The sequence below is a fragment of the Nothobranchius furzeri genome, chromosome 3 (genome assembly GCF_043380555.1).
Source record: "Nothobranchius furzeri strain GRZ-AD chromosome 3, NfurGRZ-RIMD1, whole genome shotgun sequence".
Taxonomy (NCBI): domain Eukaryota; kingdom Metazoa; phylum Chordata; class Actinopteri; order Cyprinodontiformes; family Nothobranchiidae; genus Nothobranchius; species Nothobranchius furzeri.
This window is the reverse complement of record NC_091743.1, coordinates 61,222,203-61,241,945: the sequence shown is the minus strand read 5'-3', so window position 1 is coordinate 61,241,945 and position 19,743 is coordinate 61,222,203. Positions and strand designations below refer to the sequence as shown.

The 19,743-nt window shown below is 43.8% G+C and overlaps 1 protein-coding gene across 2 annotated transcripts; it reads right to left on the bottom strand.

The window, feature by feature from the left end:
• Positions 1 to 2,976: 2,976 nt before the first annotated feature.
• fam210b (family with sequence similarity 210 member B) lies at positions 2,977 to 18,407 on the bottom strand. 2 transcript variants are annotated; one of them, XM_015959167.3, is made up of 3 exons: positions 17,848 to 18,407; positions 7,994 to 8,184; positions 2,977 to 3,387 (listed from the first exon to the last, which is right to left on the bottom strand). In XM_015959167.3, exons 1-3 carry the CDS (start codon positions 18,259 to 18,261, stop codon positions 3,171 to 3,173), a joined length of 822 nt encoding a protein of 273 aa, XP_015814653.3. In that variant the 5' UTR covers positions 18,262 to 18,407; the 3' UTR covers positions 2,977 to 3,170. The 2 variants fall into 2 exon arrangements, with proteins under 2 accessions (XP_015814653.3, XP_015814654.1); XM_015959168.3 differs by lacking the exon at positions 17,848 to 18,407 and adding an exon at positions 17,588 to 17,747.
• Between the last annotated feature and the right edge of the window lie 1,336 nt (positions 18,408 to 19,743).

The following is a 19,743-nucleotide window of genomic DNA, read 5'->3' as shown; positions in this document are numbered from 1 at the left end:
TAAAGAAACTCACGGGGTGCCTTTGAACCTGTGAGGCTGACGGAATAGGTGCCTCTGCGTCTAGACACCAATGCTCTGAAAGGCTAACAAGTTTAGTGAACAGGTCAGGAGATGGGGAGGCAGAGGAGGAAAGGTAACAAGGAGAGATAATGAGCATGTGCAGAAAATGAAGAAGAGAGGAGGGTGAGGCGTAATATAAAAGGAAGGAATATTAAGCAAAAGGTGCAAAAAGTGTGTGTGTGTGTGTGTGTGTGTGTGTGTGTGTGTGTGTGTGTGTGTGTGTGTGTGTGTGTGTGTGTGTGTGTGTGTGTGTGTGTGTGTGTGTGTGTGTGTGTGTGTGTGTGTGTGTGTGTGTGTGTGTGTGTGTGTGTGTGTGTGTGTGTGTGTGTGTGTGTGTGTGTGTGTGTGTGTGTGTGTGTGCAGAAGATAGGCACTTTGCCATATGTTTGTTATTACTGCATGCATCAGCACTTTGCAGCTACATGCTTTCCAACTCTTGTCGTAAAAAGCAGCTTGGGTGTGAGAACACATCCTGGATGAATTCAACGTGTGCTGCTGTGACAGCAGTGACGCTCGCGCTCTGTCAGACTTTAATAAAAAGGTGCAGCCTTCAGGAGCTGAGGCAGGGGTTGGAACCCTTCCTCAAAGCAGGGGCCGAGCACTGAGGAAATGTTTGCTCGCTCCTTTTTCTTTTTGGGAGGGCACAGCGAAGTAAAAGTTGGCAGGGAGTGTGTAACCAAGCAGTTGATCTTACAGCCCTCCAATCTCTTGTTTGTGTGCGTGTGTCCTGCTTTTCTGACATGCACACACACTTGAGCGTGCAAACGCACAGCAGAGAGCTTTGAGAGGAGACCGACGGAGCCCGGCGCATCACAGGTAGCCCGACGAGAGTGGCTCGGTGCGCTGTCACCAATTTGTTCGTAGCCATGGGGCACATGGAGGGGATGGAGAGGCAGTGGCAGCTCCCTGTCCTCATCATGGCTAATGAGACCTCGGCTTCTTCTTCCTCTGTGTCTGTGTGTGTGTGTGTGTGTGTGTGTGTGTGTGTGTGTGTGTGTGTGTGTGTGTGTGTGTGTGTGTGTGTGTATGTGTGTGTGTGTGTGAGTGAGTGAGTGAGTGAGTGAGTGAGTGAGTGAGTGAGTGAGTGATAGCAGTTTGTAGAAGTTTGTGTCAGAGTGCTGCCAAAGCTTCTGTTTCTGAATAAACCTGGGCCGATGTCTGACACGGGCCACAGTTTACTCCTTTATACAAGTCTCCTAGCTTTATAATTTACCTGATCAACACACACACACACACACACACCACACACACACACACACACACACACACACACACACACACACACACACACACACACACACACACACACACACAGAAAAAGAAGAGATCAGGTCCAATCCAGTAGCTGAGACTTGGTTTTCTGTGCCGGTTCACCCATCTGAAGCTCATCAGAGGAGGGTGGAACCAAAGAATAAAGAGGCTCCTGCTGTGATAATTACAAACAAGATTATTTGTTTTTTCAGAGCATGATGAAACAAACATCTCACCACCAGGAAGGGCCTGTGTTTAGCATCAGCCTGCTCACAGACCTTATTCCATCTACACATCATCATGTCGACACATTTTACCTTAACTTTGGGGGGTGCATGAGTGGCTTGATGCTGCTTTAAGTGTAAAGACTATTAAGAGTACAAAGTGGTGTAATTTAATGAGAGAAGTGGTTTCTCCTGAGGGATAGAGACTGAACCAAAATGTAATTGTGTGTCAGGAGCTCTCCCATGTGTTCACAAAGGACAACTGCAGCCTAGAACCATACTGTGTAATAAAATGTTTGATTAAAAAAAGGGAATTAAACTTAATTTATTCTATAACTCTGCTTGCTGCTGGTTCTTATAACACCAAATACCTGCCGAGATGAAAACACACGGATGTCAAACACACTACACACTACACACACACACACACACACACACACACACACACACACACACACACACACACACACACACACACACACACACACACACACACATTTTTGTTTTCACAATCTTCAATTAAATTTGAATTATTCCAGATAAAACATAACCAGTAATGTTTTGTAGGCCACCAGATGTTTCTACTCTTGATTTAGAACATTTGTTTTTACCTGCTCTGAGGAACGTTCCCCGTTAAAAATAAAGCCAATTGTTCCAAGCTTTTAAACTGCAGTGGGCTTTACTGTTAATGCAAGCTAACTCACATGAACTTGCTCCTGTTAGAGCTGTTCTCAGTCTGGTCCACACTGAGGTGTTTTTGATCACAAGCCTGAAGGTGTGAGTTGATGTAAAGCTGTCTGGGAATTAAATTTAAAGCTGCTTTGTTCTGAGAAGCTGTCATCTGAGAAGACTTACTCCAGGTGATTTGTTTTTTTCTTGTTTGACAGAAATGGCCTCTTTCACGTCTCTGACAAAACGTCCACAATATGAACATTACCTCCCTAAAGTCTGTTTTCAATTTTCAGGTGTTGGCTGAAAGCCAACTGGTCATGTAGCCTTTAACCTTTGGCCTGTTGTTAGCGTATGAACGTGTTCTTCTGCCCTTTAATGCGGATGTTATCAAAACCAGCATATTTACGTGTATTGATGCGTCAATAAATATTCATTAATGCTTTGTGCCAATTAAATAAATAAATAAAACCACATAATCTGAATTTTGCAAGTCTACAAGTTTTTGAAATCTGTTGTAAATTTTTTATTTGAAATGTATATTTATTACAAGAAAATATCCTAATCGGACAGAAAGGAGCCACGCTGGTAGGTTTGTGGTTGTTGCAGCATGCTGGTGAACGTGACGCGGCAACTAAAATAAAGAAATGGGAATCTAACATCAGGAAATAGCAGGGGATGAAGAACCTGGAGTGTTCTGCTGAAACTCTAAATGCCTTTTTGTTTCTTGTTTTATTTTTCATGTTCAGAATACATAAATAATAAGGCACAGTTCCAAAATACACCCATAGCTTTAATAAAACAGAAAAACTGGTGTTCCTGTATCTGATACAGCGGGAACCATAACGTAGAAAAGTTTCACCTGAAAGAGAAAACATGAGATGCATGAAGGCAAATAAAAATGGCCGCTGTGATTCTGATCATTCTGTTTGTTTAATGAAGCAGCATGAGAGAGCAGCAGAGCCATCAGGGTGCAGGCGTGGGCGGTTTAAAGAGTCCGGTCTTTCTGAAGTAGCGGACGATGAGAGGCACCGACAACAGAGTGATGCTGATGCGAACCGGAGCAAAGAGCTTGTGGATGGCGTAGGCCAGGACGAACGTGCTGGTCCCTGCTGCCATTTTGGATTGGACCACCGACTCGTTGAAGCCCAGTTTGCACAGCAGAGCCGCCATGTCGATCCCACTGCAGACCCACAGAAAGATGAACACTGTTAGAAGGCGCAACATCACTCTTCCTTCTTCCATCGGTCACACAAATACATCAAGCTTTGGGAGCTAAGCTGATCTGGAAAAAGCAAAGATCAGAAAAAATCTGAACGTTTTTTAGATGTTTATATAAAAATAAATATAACAAGATTAAGAGAAGCGACCGTTTTTAAAAACCAGACACTCGTGTTTTTGGTTTTCTAAACTGGATTCTTATACAGCAAATATTCAAGACTCGGTTTGTGGGCCAATACCGATTTAAGATTCTTGTTAGTTTGGGCAATGTTTACAATTTTTTCAACCAAAAATCATCAGTCCATCCATCCTCCAAACACAATGGTTCTTAATCAGTTTGCAGAAGCAGATCATGAGGGGTCCACATGTGAGACATTGTTGTTTTCAGAGTTTCATCGGCTATTTGATGCTTCAGTCAATAATATTTAGGAGTACATAAAGAGGAGCAAAATACATGCTAATTTGCCCGTGATCTCCAGCTTTCACTGGAGCGGTCTGCAGCAGAGTGTGAAGCAGCTGGGGTGAGAATCAGCTCCTCTAAGTCCAGGACCATGGCCTTGAATCAGAAAAGGATAGAACGCCTTCGCCAAGTCAGGGATGAGGTCCTGCCCCAAGTGAAGGAGTTTAAGTATCTATTCACAAGTGAGGGAAAGATGGACTACAAGATCAACAAGCAGATTGGTGTTGCAGTGATGCGGACATTGTACCGATCTGTCATGGTGAAGAGAGAGCTGAGCCGGAAGGCGAAACTCTCAATTTACCGATCGATCTACGTTCCTACCCTCATCTATGGGCACGAGCTTTGAGTAGTGACCAAAAGAATGAGATCAAGGATACAAGTGGCCAAAATGAGTTTTCTCTGCAGGGTGACTGGGCTGTCCTTTAGAGAGAGGGCGAGGAGCTCGGTCATCCGGTAGGGGCTCTTAGTAGAACTGCTGCTCCTCCACGTCAAGAGGAGGACGTTGAGGTGGCTCGAGCATCTGGTTAAGATGCGTCCTGGACGTCCAGCCGGGAGGAAACCTAAAGGAAGACCAGAGCACGCCTGGCCACGGAAAGCCATAGAATTCCTTGGGAGGAGCTGGGGAGAGGGAAGTCTGGGCCTCTCTGCTTAGGCTGCTGCCCCTGCGACTTGACCACGGATGAGTGACCAAAAATGGATGGATGGACCCAAAAGTATGAAAAAGATAACAATGCTCTCGAGAAATAAATAAATAAAACAATCGGTGAAGCAGTTGGCCTATCGCCAATAAATTTGTTCAACATTAGTTCTTGTATCAATCTCATGATTTACATGAAAATGAAGTTTGTGCTTTGTTGGGAGTGGATTAGCACTTAGTTTTTTTCTGATCCACAAACTCACCACTATTACTGCTTTGTGCCTTCACTGACCACACGGAAAATGAGACTGGTAACACTTTATAATAAGGGCCCTTCTATTAATGTTACTTACTGTATCATTAAGCATTAATAAACCAAGGGTCCCCTTATTACTCTTCCAATTATTAACTATTAAGTGTCCTTAAGGTTAGGACAAAATGTGAGGGGTTGTGTCTGCATAGTAATGCATTACTTAATATTAACATTAATATAAAACAGTTAATATTGTTTAATAGTTTATTGATGCTTAATATTGCACTAAGTAACATTAATAAAGTCACTGTTATGGTAAAGTGTTCCCATCAGACTTTTTGAACATTTAGGTTGATTGTACTGGAAACTGGCTGAATTTGATCACCAGCTCTTTTTTTGGTGCATCTTTGAAAAAACATGAAAACTACCCATTTAAATCTTGCAGAGTGTTGTTAAAGTAACCTGCAGATAACATTACTGAACTGCACTGTTATTCTTCTGGTTAAGACATGTAGTTCATGTAGTCTCCACCAGAGGGCGGTGTGTTCATTAAGGACTGAAGTTTATCTCACATTCCTGTTAAAACAAATGGTGACATCAGCCTTCACCTCTCCTACATTCACAAACTTTAACCACCCAGAGGCTTCTCTGCCTTCATGAAACAAGCTTTTGTGTTCTTCTGCCGTGGCGTTCCCGTGTGAGCTATTTAGGGAAATAAATATGTAAGGAATGTAGCTCTAAGCCACTTCTGTCAGTGCAAATTTTCTCATATGTTAACAGCCTCACTGCAGTCAGCAAATTCAGGTCTGTAGAAAATCCATCAACTATTTTTCCTCTGCATGCGGCGTATTAGCAGGACACACGCCTGGACTCTGTGGGCTCACAGAGATGACGCTCAGAGATGGATGGCTGCACAGTCACTTCTCGTTGTATGTGTCATGATCAGCTACAGGAGGAAATCTCCAAGCTGTCACATCACATCTGCTAAATCTCTGTTACATTGGTGTCTGGTTCCCACCCCCACGCACGCACACACACATACACACAGATGCTGGGACTTTTAACTTAAAACAGGATAAAACATCCTGCTTTTGGTCCGTTTTATCCGATAAATGGCAACAGAACTCGTGAGCTAAAATAACAGGTCCTGTGTCTTCCATTGGAGGCGGTTGGGTGTGAAGGGGTTACATTCCACAACATACCAGCAGTCTGAACTCTGCGTCTAAAACAAATATTTTCCCAACATGCTCTCACGATACTTGATGACATCAGTAACAAAATATTCGACAGATTCCAGCGTTGCTGCATTTGTACTTTGGCTCAAATGTACACATTTATAATTCTGCATTTAGCTGTGGGACAGATCAATTACAACTAGGGATGCTCCGATCAGGTTTTATTCTGCCGATCACCGATACCGATCAGCCAAGAAGCCGATCATGGCCGATCAGCCGATTACCGATACCAATTACATAGATTGGCTGTAAATTGTTCATTTAGCTATGGTGAGTTCTAATGCATGTGTTACATATTAATTCAGAAAAAACATGGTTTTACTTCACTTCAAATTATGTAATATCAGTAACAATTTATAAGAAATTGAAAACATTAAGGCTCTCTTTAGGCTACAAATAGTGCAAAAAAAGTCAATATCTCACATCACCGCCTAAATTAAATTAAGTAACCAAGGATACATTCAGATACATCCAGTGAGCTGTTATCTCAGCATTGACACAGGACTGACATCTGAGCTCCAAATGTCACTTGTGAAACTCACAGAGGATGAGACGCTTTCTTTAAGGAGTACCTCGATGAAAGAATACACTGTCTGGTGGAGCTCTGGAAGGGCTACGTCGGCGAAATATTTACATCCCCGTAGCATGTAGCGAGGTTCCAAGTGGGTTAGTAGTCGGCGGAATCCGGCATCTTCCACAACTGAAAAAGGCTGGTCGTCTAGTCCAATAAACTCGATGATTTTACGGGTAATTTGCTTAGCCTTTTGACTGCCACGCTCATATGGGCGAATGTTTCCAAGCGTCGGCTGCGTTAGCTGCTGTCTGACTGTGGCTGCATTAGCAGGCTTCTTTTCATTGTCTGCGGTGAGCCTCAAAAACTCACCATGCTCCGCCAAGTGTTTAGTCTTTAAATGTCGGATCAAATTCGTTGTGTTGAATTTTTTTGAAGTGCTTCCTCCATGGGGTATGTTTTCGTCGCAAGTGTTGCAAGACGCAAACTTAATATCACTCTCGCACACCGTAAAGAAGTTCCACACGGCAGACATGTTTGTCTTTGCGGGTTTGCCGCCAGGCGCATGCGCACTAAGCGGGGAGAAGCAGAAGGGTGAACTACCGGCCGGGAAGAGTAAGCGCCAGTGCCAGATCGGAAATGAAAGGCAGTGATCGGCGATCACAGATCACACTTTTGCAGGAAAATCGGCCGATAATTATCTGTGGCCTATCAATCGGAGCACCCCTAATTACAACTATTGTTGCTAATGGAGAATATCTGGTCCTCAGACACACTGTAAAAGTTTACAAGTCAATCTCATTTAGAAGTGATTAGTTTGTAGCTGCTTGATGTGTAAAACAAAGTAAAGCTGTATGAATCAGAGTTGTAAATAAAGTTTGAGTCCGTTTCTGCAGAAACACAAACAAAATTAAAAGCATCGCTTTTAGTTGTTAAAAAGGTTTTTTTTTCACCTGTCTGGCCATTGGATCGGCCATCTGTGAGTTCTGGTGAATCCCAGAACAGCCAGTGTGCTGCGGGCCAGGTTTTGGCACTAACTACTCTCACCCCACACTCTTGCATGCCCACATATTAGCTCCACTGAAATAAGTTCCCTCCATGCTGTAGTAGAAGATGTCAATGCTGCTTCTTGGCTTTAGAGTAAGGATGTCAAAGATTATCGACCAATATCTGCATCAAAAAGAAATGTAGGAAATTATCAGAAAATGGATGGATGGATGGATGGATGGATGAATGATAGAAAAAAGGTGATTTTAGTTACCTAAAATCACTTTTTATGAAGAGGGGGCCTTGCATATATTAGAATTGGACTGGACTGCCTTATATCGGCGAAGAAGCCTGGTATTGGACATCGCTATTTAGGGTGCAGTTTACCAAAATAAAATCTCTTTATTGTAGAATTCCAGAGCCTTTGCTGCAAACATGTGTATGCTAAAGACTAAATGCAACGATTCGTGCAGCATATGTGTTACCTGGATATAAGGAGGTAGAACATTCCCAGAGACATGAGAGAGATCCCAACATGGAAGGAAACCCCCACTGCTCCATACTCTTTGAAGACTTTCTTTAGCTGCTGGGTCTTGTTAGGTTTTCCTTCCTCTGGCTCCGGTTTGTCCGCCGGACTCTGTTCTGAGGCTGAGGTGCTGGAGGCCTCCTGGAGATCCTAAACAAATAGGATGGAGTGAAATAATTTTGGCTTTAAGCAGTGGATGAATGGTGTTGCGACTGTTGGTCAACAAAGCCTGAACTTTGATGAGTTTTCTGTGCTTTATCAGCTGACTCAGATGAACCGCTGCTGCTGTCATTTAGGTAATTCACATTAACACCCACCCTCTCACACACTCGTTAAAGATGTCAGTCACTGCGTCACACATACACACACACACACACACACACACACACACACACACAAAGAGCTTCTTACAAGCACACACACACATTAGTCCTTTGGTGACCTCCTGACTCTCCACTATGCACCACACACTCGGCAGCCGTGGCACATGTAGTAAGGAGGGTGTGTGTGTGTTGGGGGAGGCTAACACCAAAGCAACAGGACGACAACACTACAACTAACACAGAAGTAGTGGTGTGGACGTGAGACAGGCAGTAGAGCAACATGATCCTTTAACGGCAGTTTGCAAGTCATGGTTAAAGCAACAGAAGCTGAAAACCTTGTTTACGACCAGTCGTGCGATAGAGTGTGATGTGGTGGAACAGAGAGGAGTTTTTCTATGAATTCATTTAGTCACATTTAATCAAAAGGCTCCTTTGCTGCCATATTGCTACAGTCTAAGAAAACAGGAAATGCCTCTGTCCTATTTTCAGGTCAACTACTGACTCGGCCTCTGGAGCTGAACCAATACAGAGTGAATCCTGCCTACTGGAGACTATGGTTGATCTCTAGCATGCTCCCGATTTCTCAACCTTCCTAAACTCTTTTTGTCCTCCACTTAATGTTTTCACTTTTTGTTACGTCTGCCTGTATGCACATGTCTTGGTTTAGATGTGTTGCACATTGTTTTAGCTATAGATACAGATTTGCATAATCATTCTGCTTTATAATGCTTTAATGTAGTCTTGCCTTCCGAATGCAGCTCACATCTGCCCCTTATAAAAGCTAAACAAGCATCTTAAGGTGGTATTTAAAAAACTCTCTGTGCAAGTAAAAATGGTAGAACAAGAGCAAAACACACAGGTGGCATGTGATGCGTACCATGAAGCATTATTTTTATTTATGACCCCCACACACCGTGTGGTACTCCGTGCACAACCTTCCTGTTTGGACATACGGGCTTCCGTAGCAGCTTTTCTCTCCTTTTATGGCAGCACACTAAGCATTTGTGTATTCTCATCATCATTTAAACAGAACATTTTATTTCATTTTAATTAGTTTTGTCAATGTGTGTTTTAAACAAATTTCTAAATGTTTAGTATTTCTTTGATTCTTATTGTAAATAGCCCCAATGTTGGACATTTATATGGTAGCTGACTTTAATTCTTATGTGATGAGTCGGTTCAGTCTCACAATTTAGGGTTTTTTAAATACAGTCAGATCCATAAATATTGGGACATCGACACAATGCTAACATTTTTGGCTCTATACACCACCACAATGGATATCAAATGAAACGAGCAAGATGTGCTTTAACTGCAGTCAGCTTTTATTTGAGGGCATTTACATCCAAATCAGGTGAATGGTGTAGGAATTACAACAGTTTGCATTTGTGCCTCCCACTTGTTAAGGGGCCAAAAGTAATGGGACAATTGACTTCTCAGCTGTTCCATGGCCAGGTGTGTGCTATTCCCTCATTATCCCAATTACAATGAGCAGATAAAATATCCAGAGTTCATTTCAAGTGTGCTATTTGCATTTGGAATCTGTTGCTGTCAACTGTCAAGATGAGATCCAAAGAGCTGTCACTATCAGTGAAGCAAGCCATTATTAGGCTGAAAAAACAAAAGAAACATACCAGAGAGGTAACAAAAACATTAGGCGTGGCCAAAAAACAGTTTGGAACATTCTCAAAAAGAAGGAATGCACTGGTGAGCTTAGCAACACCAAAAGACCCGGAAGACCACGGAAAACAACTGTGGTAGATGACCGAAGAATCATTTCCCTGGTGAAGAAAACACTCTTCACAACAGTTGGTTAGATCAAGAACACTCTCCAGGAGGTAAGTGTATCTGTGTCAAAGTCAACAATCAAGAGAAGGCTCCACCAGTGTGAATACAGAGGGTTCACCACAAGATGTAAACCATTGGTGAGCCCCAAAAACAGGAAGGCCAGATTAGAGTTTGCCAAACAACATCTAAAAAAGCCTTCACAGTTCTGGAACAACATCCTATGGACAGATGAGACCAAGCTCAACTTGTACCAGAGTGATGGGAAGGGAAGAGTATGGAGACGGAAAGGAACTGCTCATGATCCTAAGCATACCACCTCATCAGTGAAGCATGGTGCTGGAAGTGTCATGGCGTGGGCATGTATGGCTGCCATTGGAACTGGTTCTCTTGTATTTATTGATGATGTGACTGCTGACAAAAGCAGCACAATGAATTCTGAAGTGTTTCAGGCAATATTATCTGCTCATATTCAGCCAAATGCCTCAGAAATGGACAGCGCTTCGCAGTGCAGATGGACAATGACCCAAAGCATACTGCAAAAGCAACCAAAGAGTTTTTGAAGGGAAAGAAGTGTACTGTTTTGCAATGGCCAAGTCAATCACCTGACCTGAATCCAATTGAGCATGTATTTCACTTGCTGAAAACAAAACTGAAGGGAAAATGCCCCAGGAACGAGCAGGAACTGAAGACTGTTGCAGTAGAGGCCTGGCAGAGCATCACCAGGGATGAAACCCAAAGTCTGGTGATGTCTGTGTTCCAGTCTTCAGGCTGTAATTGACTGCAAAGGATTTGCAACAAAGTACTGAAATGTATATGTTTGATCTATGGTTCTTATTCTGTCCCACTACTTTTGGACCCTTAACAAGTGGGAGGCACATATGCAAACTATTATAATTCTTACACCGTTCACCTGATATGGATGTAAACACCCTCAAATAAAAGCTGACAGTCTGCAGTTAAAGCACATCTTGTTCGTTTCATTTGATATCCATTGTGGTGGTGTATAGAGCCACAAATGTTAGCATTGTTTCGATGTCCCAATATTTATGGACCTGACTGTAACTATTAAACAGCTCAACTGCCTTCTTAAAGGGATACAATGCAACCTTTTCATAATTTTAAATCATTTTCTTGAGCCAGTATGTGCTAAAACGACCCTTTACAGGGTTAATGAAATGTCACTCAGATCCCACTGCCCTCTTTGTCCAAAATATCACACTTGCAGCTTTAGTGTGTTGGTCCCAGTCCCTTTGTGGAACTGACATACCTGGCGTTGCAGTCTGCTTCCAGCACATTTCCTGCATGTTTTAGATAATGAACACAGCTGATTTGTTTGATCTGGTGATGAATCACTCCTGTAGAAACTAAGGAAGGCTGAGGAGACATTTCGGATGTTAGATTAAGGTGCTAAAAAAATGAATGCACAGTGAGGAGTTAAGTTTCACTTTACTTTGACTAACAGACACTAAGGGGAGCTAAAAGCAAGCCAAAACTGCAAAGTATCCCTTTAAAATGTGAACTCTGAATGTTTCCTTACTCACTGATCATGTTAAATAATTAAATTAAATAATTCTGATTCTTAAATTGAAGTTATTGTGATTTTTAACTTTTTTCCATAATCAAGTCTTTACATTATAAGTATTTAATTCTAAGGGTTTATACTTTTGTGACTGTGTTACTCTAACCTTTATTTTAATTAATTATTTTACAGACGATCATGTTACATTGTGACTGAGTACAATCACTTATCTAATTCAGGAGAGGAACAAAAACAAAGACTAGCTGATCTTTTCTCTAAGCTACAATTTGTATCCCTAAATTTTGGCCCAGGCTTCCAGGATGAAGCCATTGCCTTGGCCACATTTTCTCTAGGCTGCCATCAATGGACAATAGAAAGAGTCCAGAGAGGGTGAGGGATCAGGCCTTGGCTTTTCAGAGGAGAGAAAGCTAAAAGTAAAGGCAGGAACCACTGTGGGAGGGTCATGTGAGCGAGCAGCTAAAGGGAGATGTGCCAGGAAGGTTGTATAGGGGTGGAACAGTGGGACTGCTGTGTCTGATAACAGCTTTTCAGTTGCATGAAAACACATGCAAAGTCACAGTGGCATGCAAACAGAGACAAAGGCGCACTCATGCACGGGGCAAATGGGTTCAGAGCAGGAATGAAAATGGTAAACTGCAGATTATGTCAGCTAAGTGTTGTAAAACATCTAACTCCCGCAACATAATTGTCTTATTCTGGAAATTCTCAGATTATTTTATAAACATGCAACTATACATTTAGTACTGTTACTAGTTATACCCCGGTATTGAAGTGTGGGCAAATACAACAGATCAAGCTTGCAATTTGAAAGTAGTCTTTGAGCCTCTGTTGAGCTTATGAAACTTTGTTGGGACTCACGATAACCCAGGGTCCTGACAACTGGCCAGACACAACCCCATAATAAAACCCACTGGACCAGAATATGAATGTCCCAAATTTAGGAAAACATCCCATGGAGCAGTTTGTAGGTTGACAACAATCATTTGCGTGAAGTTTGGTGTGAATTGCATTATGCATGTGTTATTCAGGGCCTAATATCTGTCAGGGGGCGGAGCTAAAAAGATATCAACCAATGACCACATGATTGTATTGGGTGCCTTTGTGTGATGACACATAGCAAGTTTGGTGCAGTTACGACCTCGTCTGTAGGAGTTATTACAGTTTTAAAGGTGTGTAGGGGCGCTGTGGTGATATTATACAATGTTCACCAACCGTTTGTGCCTCATTGGCTAAAGGGCATGATTGTTGATTGCCATGTTCAGTCTCATGCAGATCGGAGGCTGTTTGTGGAAGTTACAGTCAAACGTAAGGTCACGACGTCACGCCAGATTTCGCCATGGCATCAAAGCCCCTCCCTTTCTGGAAAGCTATCAGAACTGAATGGTCATTACAGCATCATGAAGACAGTCTATGACCTTAGTGTCATGCTGACTAAATTAGAGGGGACAAATATGGGCATTTCACCATAAAACAATAGACTTCCTGTTGACAGGGGGTGGAGCTTAGGTGATGTCAGCTGTCCACATTGTCATTGTCTTGAGATGTGGTCAGTGATCACACAGATAATGTTTGATATAGATTTGATCATGCGCATGGAAGTTCTTACGTCAAGTAATAATGGCGAAAGGTCAAAGTTTGAGGCTTAGCCATGCCCACACCTTTCAACTTTTGAAAAATCCAACGGTTTATTTTTTCCCCTATGTCTTAAGAGTATATAGCAGAAGTTTGAAGGCGATTGGTGAAAAGGGCAATGGGGCATCACTCTCCAAACGACGTGTGCGAAAACCACTAAATCGAGTACTTGGACAAAAATGGCTTGACTTCATGTGCAACCTTGACCTTGGCTCCAAGAGACTTTTTTGTAGGTCCCAAGGCACTACATTAGTGTACCAAATTTCGTAGTTCTCGATTAAAGCACGGCTTTGGGCTGACAGTTTTAATGGTTCTAGGGTGTGCTACTTCAGAAAATAGACCACGCCCACCAACCAATCACGTTCATTTCTATTGGGGATCAGACTAGAATTACTCACCATAGATTTCGTGTCGATATCATGATAACTGAGGAAATGAGATGCCAACGTATTTACATGGCGTAATGGCGAATTTTGCCATGCTCCCAAAGCCCCGCCTTTTTTTGAAACCTGTCAATACTGGACACCAAGTTACCTCAACTTTTCTACTGCTATTTGCCAGTGATTGCTGGTGATTGGGTGAAAGGAGTCAAATAGCGAGCTGTGAAAAAAAGAGTGGCGTGGCGACAGATCAAAGTTTGAGGCTTAGCCACGCCCACACCTTTAAACTTTTGAGAAATCCGACAGTTGAATTTTTTTCCTTATAGCTTAAGAGTATATAACAGAAATTTGAAGGTGATCGATGAAAAGGGCGACGGTGCATCATTCTCCAAACAACGTGTGCGAAAACCACTAAATCAAGCACTTGGACCAAAATTGCCAACCTCCTGTGCAACTTTGCGCTTAGCTCCAAGAGACTTTTTTTGTAGGTCCTGAGACACTACATCAGTGTACCAAATTTTGTAATCCTCAGTCAAAGCATGGCTTGGGACTGACAGTTTTAATGGTTCTAGGGGGCGCTATTTAAGAAAATAGGCCACGCCCACTGGAATTTCACATCAGATTTTTTGGGGGGTCGAACTAGGATCACTCACCAGAAGCTTTGTGGCGATATCTTTAGAAATGACAAAATTGGAGGCAAACGTATGGCCACGGCTTGACTTCGCCGAGCCACTACAGCCCTGCCCTCTTTTGAAAACTCCCATACAGTGACGCCAAGCAACCCCCACTTGTCTTGAGTTACCAGCTACAAATATGTGGTGATTAAGTGAAATGGGGCGATTTGGGACCTATGACAGTAAAACTTGACCTTTTTGGTCCTGGGGGGTGGGGCTTGTGTGATGTAATCATCTGACCATTCAGTTTAGTTTGTGGCTGGATGTCAAATGACCACAGAAATTTTTGTAACTCTACTCTATTTGAGTATGAAGTTATAGCCATTTATACTTTTTTTGAGTAGTCGAACTTCGAGGCCTGGCCACGCCCCCTCAGCATATACGAAAAGTCAGTTTTATTTTTTCTATTTGATCGCCCATCCCTTCTGAGCAATTTCCCACAACTATGGAGACAATCATGCGAAAAATTATCGAGTAAATCCATCAGAAGTGGATCCCAGAAATGGCCAAAAGGGTTCAAAATCACCACTTCAAACCAAAATGGCCAACTTCCTGTTTGATGTTGACCATGGTTACAAGAGGCTTTTCTGTGTGGACTGTTGAGTACTACAAGTGTACAAAATTTCATAACTGTACGACAAACTAAGGTTTATGGAGGGGGGTATTTTTCCACATTCTAGGGGGCGCTGTGGAGCTAGTTTTATTGCTATATTTTTGGGACCTTTAAAATACAAAATTTTACACCACGCCTGACATGTGCAAAAATTCCTGAGTTTTCGGGTATGTTAAAGCCTCCAAAAAGCCAATTTACTTGGCAGGAGAAAAATAAACAGAGCATAACACCATATTGGAGCAGGCGGAGGGAGACTAAGGGTCTTAGCACACCTCTGTTGTCGCTTGGCTTCCTGGGGCTGGAGGCTAGGAGGGAGATCTGGCAGTCCGGTTGGGGTCTGGGGTGGTGGATTGCTGTGCTCAGCGTTGGACGGGGGAGCCTGCTCATCAGCACCCCAACAGAAAGAGTCGAACTCTTGGAACCAGTAATGGTTGTACCCCATTTGCAGCAGTACCTGGACCAGAGTGAATAGGGTGTGCATGGGGAGCGTGAGTGGGTGTCCGGCGTGCATTTTTGTAAGTCTTTGGTTGTGTGTGTTTGTGTGAGCATGAGGGAGGGAATGTGTGACTGTGTCTGTGTATGACTGTACAGTATATGTCAGGTGGGACCTTTGACTCCTCCCTTCTCCTGGGACTTCTTTTGATATAGATCTTTGTCTCCCCTCTTCCTGCCACACCTGGTGTGGAGTGCGGTGCCTTGGTCTGCCTGGGTCGGGGCTCCCGGGTCAGGGAGTTAAGATTTTTGGCATCTGCCTGACCAATCCCGGTGGCTGCCTGGTGGGGTCTGGGTCCCTGGGCTTTGCTGGGTCCCCGGCCGGGGTGGTCGCCCCTGGGTCCGGGGTCATCGGGTCCCGGGCTCGGCCGGCTAGGGGGTGGGAGGCTGCGGGCGGGCCTGTGGGTTTGCCGCCGATATCTCCTGGGACTCTGCCGGCTGCTGGTTGTGGTCCCCGGGGCGATCCTCTGCACCTCTCGAGGGGGGCGGGGGCTTTTCTGTCACAGTCTCCCTGGAGTTCCTGTGCTCTGGGGAAACTCCTGGATCTCTGGGACTTGGAGCTCCCTCCGTCTCCTACACATCTTTGGGGGGCAGATCTGTGGTCCCTCACACTCTCTATTGGACGCTCCTATCGAGAAACCTTACATAAACAAGCGCGTGTACAAACACAGGTGCTCACATGGTGCTCTCATAAGTATGGGCTTGGGCACGTTCAACACAGGTCTTAGGACTGTGGCGGGCACTTAATGCACTGTGATTTGTTATTGTGTGATTGTTCAGTTAAACAATGTTGATTATATATTTCTTCAAGTTGACACAGTGATAGCTTGGTTTTGTTGCATTGTTGTTGTGTCCCTTTTTTTTCTCTCTCTTTCTGCAGCTGATTCTTGCTCATAATTGTTTATTTTTGTGACACCCCCCCCCCCCCACCCCCCCACCCCCATCTTTTGTCTCTTCCTTTCTCTTTCACCTCTGTCTCTGTGTCTGGTCAGAATTAAAAAGCATTCAAAAACAATAACAGTAAAGTTTTAAGTATCAGGCGTGACATTAAAAGCAGATGCTTGGATGCTCCACCTGAGAGTAAATCTGTAAGGCTTGTCACCAGCATTCAGACATCAATTCTGTTTGCGTCACAGCCAGACAGGACCCCCCCCCCCCCCCCCCCCCCCCCCCCAAAAAAGAAAGAAAAATAAACAGAGCAAATACAATAGGCCTTTGCAGCGCTTTTGCTGCTCGGGCCTAATTAAAATCATAACTAATGCCTTAACTTTAGATTCTGGAACACATTTTATGAGGACAATAACACTGAGCAGACGCTTTAAAGGTGCATTATGGAGAAATGAAGTAAAAATGACATCCTGTGGTAAAATGTGGTTACTGCAACCACTTTAAACAACTGAAGCTTTTTGCTGACCATCGTCAAATTACAAATGTCGGCACTGCAGTATTAACTCGCAGGAGACATGGCAACCCCCACATTCACTGATGGTAAACAGTAGTTACACCCCTCCTTCCTTTGTTTTGAAAGGAGAAAAACGGACAATCACTGCAGCCAGCTGGATACGAAATATGTTTCAGTATAAAAATGTCTTAAACTTTAGACTCTTCTGGGATTTTCTCTCTGTAAAATTCTCACCTTTAATTCTGCACCTTTAATTGCAGGACTTTTACCTGTGCAGTAAAACAAACTGCTCCAAATCTTATCTCAAATGCACCTTTGACATTTTTGTGTTGCAATTTTTTTATTATTGCTTGTTGCTATCCATCAGGTGGTCCAACGCCACGGCTTTATGTTACAGTTAGAAAATGTGCTTGCAGCATTTTTGCAAACTAATACTCGATAATCAGTAAATAAATGTCATGGAGTTAAACCCCTGCTGTTACCAACTGTTCCTCTGCTGAAAAATATCAGACTGGGTTCTGACCTTTGCCACAGTCCAATTCAAGCACTTTCAATGGGAGTTTCTAAGAGTTTCCAGCGCCATACACTTTCCACAATATGGCACCTATTTTACTCCCTAGATTAAAACACGTCACTGAAGACGTCAGATCAGAGCTTCCATTGGCGTTGTAGTATTTGTTTTGTAAGAACAGCTCTTGAGTTGACTCACCTCTAAGAGCCACGTGCCAAAGAGCAAAGTAAACTCCTTCATCTGCTGGGATGCTGCAGCCAGAAGGACTCAGTCCAGCTGTAACTTCAGATCAAACAGCCTCCTGCATGATTTTGTCATATATTCGTATTTGTGCTTAAGCAGTCAGGCACTATAGCTGTTGCATAACCAGCCTGGTTAGTTACATTCACTCGGCCGCTTTGGGACGTGTGACCGGTCCCTGGAGGTTAAACAAACACTAGTTAACCTTGTTTATTTACCCGTTTGTCCTCATTCTTCGTGTCTGTGGCAGCAGCTCTGCTCTGCGTGCTGCTGCTGGTGTTACCTGTAAACAAAAACACGTCCTTCTGCTTTTTCGCGTCTCCTCCGCAGCTATGGCGCGTCATGCTCAACCCGGAGAGGCTCTTAGCCACGGATCCCACCCGGTTCAGGTGTCCCCAGTCTGAGGTTACAAAACCAGCCGACTTCCTCCAGTCCCGGGATCCAGGTTCCGGTTTACCCAGGTGCGCTCGTTCGACGCCGGACCCTGAGAGGAGCCGGTGCCGCTGAAACGTGCAGCCCGCGCGGGCTGTCAGAGTCTCTCCCGCCGGCCCGATTACTCTAAGTCGCACCAGAACCGAACCAGGACGGATGAAAGCCCGATCCAGAAGCCTCACCGTGCGGCACAAAAGCATGGTCGGTACGCCTCCTCAGGCGGGTTTTAGAAAACCTGATAAAGCGGTGAAACGGCTAATTGTGAGTGAGAGTGGGGGTAAACATGTTGCCCTGTGCCCTCGGTTGGTATATCCCCAAGACCTCCGGTTGACCGATTATCTCCCCCAGCCAATGGGAGCGGACGCGCAATCGCAGATAGAAAAGGAGCAGGAGGAGGGAGGAGGCATTTAAAGGTATAATTCATCTAATTAAGTTACATCACCGACTTTGTGGTGGAAATAGTCCAGATGATGGTTTTAAAAGTAAATCATATCCAACAGAGAGCTGGTTAGAACTAGTGAGGTCAGGACGAGAGTTTTAGGTCTAGTTTAGAAGAATAGAAGCTACTGGTTTGTACAAAAAAATATAAGAAAATGAAAGATTAACTCAAGACTCAAGACAACTGTATTAGTCCCCGAGGGGCAATTCGAGACAGCATTGTGAAGCAGCCGGCACTAAAATCTCTAAATTCTAAAAACACAACCAATTTACACATTTGTAAAACCCATAAAACCTATATACACATTCATGTCATATCCTCACATGTGAATGACCAACAATGAGTAAACCTTTGGCTCACACACACACACACACACACACACACACACACACACACACACAAACACACACACACACACACACACACATGCATACATGTAACTACATGCACACACACATACAAGTAATGCACACGCCCCCTATCTGCACTGAGAATTAAGAAGAAGCACAGCTCTGGGAACAAAGGAACTTCTCCTCCTCTGTGTTTTACAGCATGGGCATCGAAGTCGGCGTTTGGAGGGCAGCCACTCGAAAACAGTATGAAGAGGGTGTGATGGGTCTTTAATGATTTTCTGTGCTAAACTTCCTGTATGCTGGTCACATTGAGAAGTTAAGTTTCGCAGTGGTACTCCAAAGATCCGAGAGCACACCTTGACGGTGCTTTGTAGACGGTTTCTATACTTCAGGCTGACAGAATAAAACCAACAGGGGATGGAAAATGTGATAACACTCTCTATAAAAGAATAATAGAAAGTCAGTAAAATGTCCTTCCTGACTCCAAATGAATTCAACTTCCTCAGGAGGTAGAGTCGTTGCTGGCACTTTCTGAGGATGTCCTCAGTGTTGGAAGCGCAGGAGGTGATCAAAGGTGGTCCCTAGATATTTATACTCTTCAATCAGCTCCACTGGCTGTCCATGAATGATAGCGGAGGCAGCGGTAACCAGCGCTCTCTGTTTGTTTGAGAAGGATACCACCATCTCCTTAGTTTTGGTCACATTCAGCTCCAGGCCTGCAGTGTCACACCAATCCACAAACTCCTGCAGGACCTGCCCGTGGTAAACAGTAGGGCCTGACAGAAGAGACAGGAGCACAGTGTCATCAGCGTATTTTACCATATAACTGTCAGGCTGGATGGATCTACAGTCATCTGTGTAGAGAATGAACAGTAGAGGAGACAACACAC

Excerpts from the sequence above, each read along its gene's own strand:
- fam210b (XM_015959167.3), bottom strand. The coding sequence starts at position 18,261 with ATGCTTTTGTGCCGCACGGTGAGGCTTCTGGATCGGGCTTTCATCCGT. Across the intron at positions 8,185-17,847 it reads CGAAGAATGAGGACAAACGG|GATCTCCAGGAGGCCTCCAG; the intron begins GTAAATAAACAA and ends CTATTTGTTTAG. Across the intron at positions 3,388-7,993 it reads TTCTACCTCCTTATATCCAG|TGGGATCGACATGGCGGCTC; the intron begins GTAACACATATG and ends GTGGGTCTGCAG.